Source organism: Leiobunum rupestre, chromosome 11 (genome assembly GCF_980474605.1).
Source record: "Leiobunum rupestre chromosome 11, qqLeiRupe1.1.hap1, whole genome shotgun sequence".
In the NCBI taxonomy this organism is placed as follows: Eukaryota; Metazoa; Arthropoda; class Arachnida; order Opiliones; family Sclerosomatidae; genus Leiobunum; species Leiobunum rupestre.
The window spans coordinates 30,791,221-30,800,391 of NC_143394.1; the positions used below are offsets into that span (position 1 = coordinate 30,791,221).

At 33.7% G+C, this 9,171-nt stretch overlaps 1 protein-coding gene and 1 long non-coding RNA gene across 4 annotated transcripts; one reads left to right on the forward strand and one right to left on the reverse strand.

Annotated features, from left to right (window-relative positions):
- Window positions 1–4,384: 4,384 nt before the first annotated feature.
- LOC149922244 (uncharacterized) lies at window positions 4,385–5,487 on the forward strand. 2 transcript variants are annotated; one of them, XR_016477336.1, is made up of 2 exons: window positions 4,385–4,538; window positions 4,629–5,487. It is a non-coding gene; the product is annotated as an uncharacterized LOC149922244 (long non-coding RNA). The 2 variants fall into 2 exon arrangements; XR_016477337.1 differs by having other exon boundaries at window positions 4,641–5,487.
- A 563-nt stretch (window positions 5,488–6,050) lies between these two features.
- Window positions 6,051–7,533, reverse strand: LOC149922245 (uncharacterized). 2 transcript variants are annotated; one of them, XR_016477259.1, is made up of 5 exons: window positions 7,252–7,533; window positions 7,094–7,157; window positions 6,618–6,734; window positions 6,462–6,519; window positions 6,051–6,402 (listed from the first exon to the last, which is right to left on the reverse strand). XR_016477259.1 is itself a non-coding variant. In XM_090163276.1 (3 exons), the coding sequence occupies exons 1-3, from the start codon at window positions 7,431–7,433 to the stop codon at window positions 6,672–6,674; spliced, it is 309 nt and encodes a 102-aa protein (XP_090019402.1). In that variant the 5' UTR covers window positions 7,434–7,533; the 3' UTR covers window positions 6,602–6,671. The 2 variants fall into 2 exon arrangements, 1 of the variants encoding a protein (XP_090019402.1); XM_090163276.1 differs by lacking the exons at window positions 6,051–6,402; window positions 6,462–6,519 and having other exon boundaries at window positions 6,602–6,734.
- Between the last annotated feature and the right edge of the window lie 1,638 nt (window positions 7,534–9,171).

Sequence of the window (9,171 nt, forward strand, 5' to 3'; positions counted from 1 at the left end):
TATCATTGATTAATATCGCGATTTAAATCAAGTTGATTTAAATCAGCCAACCCTGCATTTTACCAACAACCGTAATACGTACTTGTAGCGACGAACTGTCAACAGAATAAGGTTACGGGTGCTTCGATAATATTAATTACGAACATTCCATACAATCTTCAGGAATTGGAAAAGCCAAGAGACCAGACTTCTCAAATATCTACAATTTATTAAGAATATAAGTTGTAACTGAATAAAGAGCAAAACTTGAAGGTTCTAATTTGCCAGTTTTATTCTATCACTTTCTGATAAAGCCTGTTTTATCTTGCAGAACCACATTACCATTTTATTTCTTGATAACTATCAAGTCTTAAAAATTTAAAAACAAATTTCATTTTAAGGTTAACCAGTTTCTTTTCTTATCGAGTCATTGATATTTCCTAAGTTAACTAAAAGAAATTTAAGTAACTGATTGGCTGCTTTGTGGTAATTTCTGTCATTAAAAACTTTGGAAGTAGTGGTGCTTTAATTTCAATTGTATGCCATTTCACAAGATGTAAGCAAATGTGAAAATATTAATATTAATTGGTAATTATTATGTTTCTACGTTGTGTTTAGTAAATATTTTAAGCGATTTACCTTTCAAATGATGTTAATTCCCTTCATTTGTCTACGTTATGTTATCCGGACTCTGGAACCGTTTTTCAAGAAATGTTTTTAATTTTGATGACGTCAAAGCAACAGCCAATCGCGGAACGTTTGGCTAAACAAAAATAAAAATTATTAAAGACTAGAAGTTCTACATTCAGAGGAGTAGACGACCCATGGCCGTGGGCGTTCGCTAAGTCTCTCGGGACTTAGCTTACCTTGGGATGTGCGGGTTCGAATCCCGCACCTGACCGGCCAGTACCTACAGTTGAAGGTACCCAAGGTATAATACCTAATGAAACTGTTATTTTTATTATAATTAAATTTATACATATTGAATATTTATTTTATACATATTTAATATATTTTTTATACGTATTTAATATATTTTTTATACGTATTTAATATATTTTTTATACGTATTTAATATATTTTTTATACATATTTAATATATTTTTTATACATATTTAATATATTTTTTATACGTATTTAATATATTTTTTATACATATTTAATATTTATTTTATATAATATTTATTTATTACATATAAATTATGTATTCCACGCGAGCCAACAGCTCCCTACACTTACTATTACCATATGTCACATAATTACTCATAAGTATGCCACTGTACCTTTATTCCATTCAAAAATCTTCACTAACGGTTTGTTTCACCACGAACCAGTAAAAAGGTGGACTACGTTAGATTTTAACCTTTTTATTCATCCTAGTAATTTTGGGAATCACACTATTGTTTAGTAACATATTTATATAAGCCAATGAAAAACCTCTAAATTGAGAAGGAATTTTTTGCGTCGGAATTTTAGTCAGCCCAATGTAGCTTTATTGAAATTTATAAACTCGCTCGGTTTGTGCGGATGAAGTTAAATTATGAGTAATTTAGAAAAATAAAGGTTTGGGGATATTCCATCAGCGTTATTAAAACCCATATCAAGCCTAGAAGAGTTAGGCATAGGCTCAAAAGATTCTGCACAGACTCGCACCTTGTAGATGCGCCAGAAAAGCTCAACCTGAATTTCAACTATTTTTTCCAATAAACCTGCTTCTTTTATTTGACAATTCAAATTTATTTTAGAACGTGAGTCTCCGAGAACTTCATTAATTTGCAAATTAATTACAATAACAGAACTTGACACTATATTGTAGTTCGTTTTAGCTCCTAAGCCTTGGTTGTTCAAACCGCTTTGTTTACTAAAATAATGGCCGTCGGTTTATCGGACGTAGAGCTAATTATACGACGGAATTATCGGCATTTGAGATTCGATGACGTCAAATATTACGTAGGGTTCGGATGACGCGATATCTGTAAAACAAACCGTTAGTGAAGAAATAGAGCTAGTGGAATACTTATGAGCAATTATGTTACATATGCTATTACCGTTAACCTCGACAAGTTTTTACGGAAGGGGAAACCGAAGAGCTCGGGGGAAAACCCCTTAAACCAGTGGGGAGAGAAATTGCAAACTCAACGCCGAAGGAGCTGTTCCGAGGTTTCACCCAGTGCCACAAGGATCGAACCCGGCTCCTCTTGCTAAGAGTCGAAAGTGCTAACTCCTTCAGTTTATAGTGGGAAAAAGCCTTGTTCACGGAATTTCGGCGAATGGGTTGGCCGCTATAGCGCGAAATCATCAAAGTTGGCCATGCTGCATACTACAGGCGTATCAAGATGAACTAGATAAAATTGATACGTATGAGGAGGTAGTTAAAGATTTGATTAATAAAGAGAGTATGATAAAATAAAATAAAATTTGACCGAATATTCTGCCTAATTATTTTTGGGTAGTTTAATTCCGTTAACCGATCTAGTCGGACTTCCTAGCTCGTTTGATTCTAACTTGGTTAATACTGCTTAATTCGACTAAAATCGCCGATTTAAAAGTTAAAGAAATCTGGAAATATGCGTTAAATAACTCGAACAAAATCTAACGCTATCGGCTCCCACTCAGACTTCCATTTACGATTCTTTGTACCCCCCCCCCCCCTTCAAAAGAAAAAACCTTCCGCTGCCGCTGAACTATAGGTATTTCACTCATAAATTTTGTCCGTGTAAAATGTCATTAGATTCGACTTCACTAAATTCACTCGCTGTCTGGATTAAGGGAAAACCCCCGGAATGTAAAGTCACGTTTTCCGCCACTAGATGATGCAAGGACTCCCTCAATTCGAGCTATATTGTTAGAGTAAAAAATTCCCGTTCTTACGCGTTGATTAGCACTAGTGACGTTAAAAACGAGTCGCATCCCGAGTTAGAGGACGATTTTCGATTGAATTTCCTCTCCCTTTAACCGTATGAAGCGTCTCGCGACTCTTCGCGAGTTTTTAAAACACCCGGAAAACCAGATTTCAACACGAGTAAGGTTTTAAATATCAGAATCCATCCAACCGGCTAAAAGGCGGGTATCTGGCGCGGCTAGGAGCATCGAGATGTAAATAACGGCCTACAACCAGCTTGCCTATCTAAAACATGACCATAATTACGGTCAAAATCACATTTAGCTACCAAGTACGATACAAAGCTCCAAAATATCTATTTTCTTTCCAGTGACAAAACAGCGCCATTTTACTTTAACGCAATAACCCTCGGAAGCACTCGGCGGAAGACGCGAAAACAAACTCGCCTTATTAGTTTAATACTAGGGATTTCAGGGTAGGGTAAGAAGAGTAACCCTAAGACGTCATTTACTCCGATTCTGCGGTGGCAAATAGTTTGAGTCGGAGTAAAAACGTTTTTCCAAAATGGCTACTTGGGCCCCTTTTACTGGCTAAGAAATACAAGTCGACGCAGCCCTAATACGAGTTCTGAGAATGGTCGGAAGGCCCGTTAAAAATGACATTGTCGGCGAACGAAAAACCACGTAAATAAGCTAAGCCTTGTCGATACGCGTATTACGTGCAAGCGTATCAGAAATATCATATCCCCTTTACTTCTGGTAAAAAAAAACATATATACCAATATGGAACCCAAGCCGGTAAAAGAAGTTCATTTACTTTTTGTAAGAAATTAATTTACTACTGGTAAAAAAGTCAACGAAGTGCAAAAGTTTAATCGCAATCGAAATACCGCGTAAAACTAGAATGTTCATTTATTTTGGTAAAATAGTTCATTCTGGTAAAACCGCCTTTACATCTGGTAAATAAAAGTTCAGAAGCTTTACTTCTGGTAAAAACCTTTTTTTTCTCCTGGTAAAATAGCCTACATAACACCGCTTTTATCAAAATGTCAAAAAGTAAATAAATTGAACCAAGCGCTTTTGAAAGCAATAACGCGTAGTTTATATTTTGGTCACAATTATCGCTGCCTACCGACCGAGTGTTAAACTGAATATATTAAAGCTGCGTGCTCGTTTAAAATTCCCTCTGCGCAACTGCTGAAAGTTTCAATCGAAAAACATGGAAATTCAAAAATCGTACGCTAGTTCTTAACTTATTTAGTTCATGGATTTTTAGGCAGATGGCGCTATATTTCCTAAGCTCGAAGCCTAACGCTAATGGTACTGGTTGAAGCTTGGTACCTCCTCTTTAACAAGAAAGGAATCAAGTATTGTAGCTATATCGAATTTTGAAATTTTTTGCAAATTGAAATACGCGGCACTGCGATTCCCAAAGAGATGGCGACACTGAGACTCCCAAATAGATGGCGACACTGTACAGATAATTTGTAGCAGCTGACACTGCGCGAGCCAACGCGTCAGCCAGCCGCCGATAATCAGTTAATAAAACAAATCATATCTTAAAGCTTCTTGTAATTAATATAACTATAGAATAGTGTAACAGTGATTAAGGACACATGGTGTCAGAATTTTCTATATCTTCGCCTGCTTTTGTATTTTTTCCACAATAAAAGGAGACATGGGAGGTTTAGCGCCTCCTAAAGAGCTAAGCCTTAACGGTAATGCTGACCAAAATTGCCGATTGTTCAAACAAAGGTTTACGTTGTATGAGGAGGCTTCTAAGAAAATCTGATTACTTTTGCGTGTAGCTGGACAAGCAGCAATTGAACTCCACAACACATTCGTGTTTGAGCATACAGCGCCGAAGAATTTTACAAATACCCTAGTCAACTTTGAAGAGTATTGTAGCCCTAAGAAGAGCGAAGTACAAGAAAGGCAAGTTTTTCGTTGGCGAATGCAGCTGGAAGAGGAATCTCTGTAACAGTATGTTACAGACGTAAGACTAAAAGCTAAGATGCGCAACTTTACAGAAGATGACAACATGATTAGAGATCAAATATTAACTGACATAGGAGATAAGAAGTTACGTAAATGTGTCAAGTAGCTGAAACATTAGCAATGCAACTTCCGTCATGGGGGGAGAACAAGTCGATGCAATTAGCCACAAGAAAGTAAAAAAAGGGTTTAGATATAAGCCTGCAGACGAATCGCGTGTCCAACAGCGAACATCTACTAAGCAAATTAAGAATTGTTATAGATGCAAAGAAACTCATGAAGTAATGAAATGTCCTTCATAAGGACAACAATGTCTGAAGTGTGGCGGTAACATTCACTTTGCCAAAGCAATGATCAAATTTTTGAAACATGGAATGTCAATGTTGTCGCAATACATAAGGTTGAAAGCTCCTCACCATCATTCCATCAAGGTCACATGATTGGATAGTTCAAGGCCAGGTTGGAGAAACGACTACACTGCAAATTTGAGGTACATTTAAAAAACACATTAATATCTCCTAGGACGGTATGGATTTAAGATCACATACACTTCAGGAATGTTTGAAGAACACATACAAAGCGTCCTAAAAGTGCACTAATCATGTTCTTAGCACTTTTCATCGTTTTTAAAACGTTGACATTATATGAACTAAAACGGTTCTTATGATCTAAAAGTGTGCTATTAAAGTGAACTTAACATGTTCTGAAAGTGTATGGTGCACTTAAATTCCCCAATTTAAGAGCACCTAAAGTGTTCTACAGATGTTGTTTTTGGAAGTGTACTTAAAATGTTCCAGGAAAAATAAAATCAATTTAATGGAATTTTATTAACATTTAATTACAAATAAAATAAAAATCAATTTAAAGGAATTTTATTTACATTTAATAACAAATAAAATAAAAATCAATTTAATGGAATTTTATTAACATTTAATTACAAATAAAAATCAATTTAAAGGAATTTTATTTACATTTAATTACAAATAAAATTAAAATTACATTAATTTTCATTTTATTTGTTTAAATAAAAAAAGCCTATTTTAATTTGAAATCTAAATAAATTTTAATTAAATTCGTTTAAATAAAAACCTATTCAAAATAGGTTTTTATTTAAATTTCATAGTTTTACATATTGACTGGAATTTCTTGTAAAAATTTCACGTGAAATATAAAAGTGTTTAACATAAAATTTAAATATTAATTATAATATTTAGTCATAAATCTTAGTTCCAGAACTAGTTCAGTGTTATATTTTATTAGATTTATCACTTTATATTATTGTATAGCAACCAGAATAGCACTTGCTGCCTATATACAGCAAGATATTTCATGTTGCGTCAGAGTACATATTTTTTAAAAATTTAACTTACAATTTCTACTGTTTCAAAACAAGGGTAAAATTCCAAAAACTCTTAATTTCCACTTTTCAGGAGGTTGGACCTTGAAATAAAAGATTTTTTCAAGTTGGCTTTTAAAATTCCCATATCTGGTTTTGGTTTTCTCCATTCAGTTTGTATGGCTTTAATGCACTCGGTTTCTTGATCTTCAGTTAAAGATTCTGTCTTGCAATTATTTCTGGAAAATCCCCTTTAAAACCAAAAAACGATACTTAACACTTGTAGCATTTATAGACCAAAATAACTCACTTCAAAACTGCCTTCAAGATTGCTTGTTTTGGAAATTTACATGGAGTTTCTGTTTCTTCTACACTTGCAGAAAAAATCATTGATTAATATCGCGATTTAAATCAAGTTGATTTAAATCAGCCAACCCTGCATTTTACCAACAACCGTAATACGTACTTGTAGCGACGAACTGTCAACAGAATAAGGTTACGGGTGCTTCGATAATATTAATTACGAACATTCCATACAATCTTCAGGAATTGGAAAAGCCAAGAGACCAGACTTCTCAAATATCTACAATTTATTAAGAATATAAGTTGTAACTGAATAAAGAGCAAAACTTGAAGGTTCTAATTTGCCAGTTTTATTCTATCACTTTCTGATAAAGCCTGTTTTATCTTGCAGAACCACATTACCATTTTATTTCTTGATAACTATCAAGTCTTAAAAATTTAAAAACAAATTTCATTTTAAGGTTAACCAGTTTCTTTTCTTATCGAGTCATTGATATTTCCTAAGTTAACTAAAAGAAATTTAAGTAAATGATTGGCTGCTTTGTGGTAATTTCTGTCATTAAAAACTTTGGAAGTAGTGGTGCTTTAATTTCAATTGTAGGCCATTTCACAAGATGTAAGCAAATGTGAAACATGTACCTGTATGGCAAAAATCCAGTTAAGTAACCCCGCAATGACATTTGAACACCTTAGGCTTCGTATTCTGGAAAAAGTATCGTAATAAAACGATCTATATTAGTCACCTAAAATAATTTTGTTGATACAAATATATCATTTTAAAATTCAATCTTGTTTACTTTTCATAGATAGGTCCATAGACATAATAAAGAAATAGACCCAAGATTCTACGGAGGGTTAATACGGGAGCGATAGCTAGCAGACAACCGGTATTTGTTCCGTATTCCTGTGGTACCACGTTTAAGCGACACCTGTCGATTAGGCGAGAAAATAAAAAATCATCACGTGACACGTCACACATGTTCGTGTTTGTAATCTTTTAGGTACTCTGACGTGATTCGCGAATATTTTGGCTGTGAGAATTTAAAATAAGGTAAATTTTTATTATAATTTTTAAATAAGTCAATTAATTCTTTCAAAACCCAAAAAAAAAAGAAGCAGATGATCTTAAAATTAAAAACAAAAAATTCTAATTGCGAAATGATATTTTGTCAAAGGCTTAAGTAACTCCTGTACTACTCTCCAGCTTGTTGTGGTTATGGCTTGTTATGGGAACATTCTGAGATTCTAAATAGTAAATTGTAAACAAAAGTAAATGGAATTTTGATGAAATGGAAGGTTCTACCTTGGATTAAGTTATTAATCTATATTGCAAGCTCTGACTCCACAAATTAGCGAGGGACAAAAATCTAGAAATGAAGGGTCAAGCCATCAGACTTAAATTGTCAAAACTTATTTTATTTCAAGGACAATAGCTACATACCTTTAGTAGAATCATTATTAATCCAAGGTAGAATCATCCATTTCATCAAAATTCCATTTACTTTTGTTTTCAATTTAGAATCTCAGAATATTCCCATAAGCCATAACCACAACAAGCGGGATACTCGGATAGTAGTACAGGAGTTACTTAAGCCTTTGACAAAATATCATTTCGCAATTAGAATTTTTTGTTTTTAATTTTAAGATCATCTGCTTCTTTTTTTTTTGGGTTTTGAAAGAATTAATTGACTTATTTAAAAATTATAATAAACATTTACCTTATTTTAAATTCTCACAGCCAAAATATTCGCGAATCACGTCAGAGTACCTAAAAGATTACAAACACGAACATGTGTGACGTGTCACGTGATGATTTTTTATTTTCTTGCCTAATCGACAGGTGTCGCTTAAACGTGGTACCACAGGAATACGGAACAAATACCGGTTGTCTGCTAGCTATCGCTCCCGTATATTTTTGGCAAATCAAACTCCGCGTAAGGTGTCTATTTCTTTATTATGTCTATGGATAGGTCGATGACAAAGGCTTAGCCGAACTTATACTACGTTACTTCTTACACCGTGCGAATTCACAATAAATATCTAAAATATTAATATTAATTGGTAATTATTATGTTTCTACGTTGTGTTTAGTAAATATTTTAAGCGATTTACCTTTCAAATGATGTTAATTCCCTTCATTTGTGTACGTTATGTTATCCGGACTCTGGAACCGTTTTTCAAGAAATGTTTTTAATTTTGATGACGTCAAAGCAACAGCCAATCGCGGAACGTTTGGCTAAACAAAAATAAAAATTATTAAAGACTAGAAGTTCTACATTCAGACAAAGATAATTTAAACTTCGTACCCTAGATTCGAATACTGAGAGCTTTCCCATTCACGGTTTTGTTACGAAGCGTTTACCCTCTTCCGGCACGTGACCTCAGAAAAATCGGCTCCATCGGTTGCGGTAAGGCGCCATATTTAGGCCTAGATTTGTTTTATTTAAAACAAGAGTATTTATAGAAACACGCTTAATTGTAAATCATATATTTCCAATAAAAACTTACTTTAACAAATGGTAATTCTGGTGCTTGAATATCTTCTTTTGGTAATGATGCCAATCTTGAAGAATTTTCTAAAATTTCAGGCAAATATTCCTTAAGAATGTCGATGTTAAACACGAACCCTATTAAAATGGTAAATGAAATTGAATGAACTATTAAGTTTAGTCAAATTATGCTTGAATCGCTTGTAAGATTATATTACTCACCTTTAG

Excerpts from the sequence above, each read along its gene's own strand:
- LOC149922245 (XM_090163276.1), bottom strand. The coding sequence starts at position 7,433 with ATGTGTGACGTGTCACGTGATGATTTTTTATTTTCTCGCCTAATCGAC. Across the intron at positions 7,158-7,251 it reads TATGGACCTATCTATGAAAA|AATACGAAGCCTAAGGTGTT; the intron begins GTAAACAAGATT and ends TACTTTTTCCAG. Across the intron at positions 6,735-7,093 it reads ACTGGATTTTTGCCATACAG|ATATTTGAGAAGTCTGGTCT; the intron begins GTACATGTTTCA and ends AATAAATTGTAG.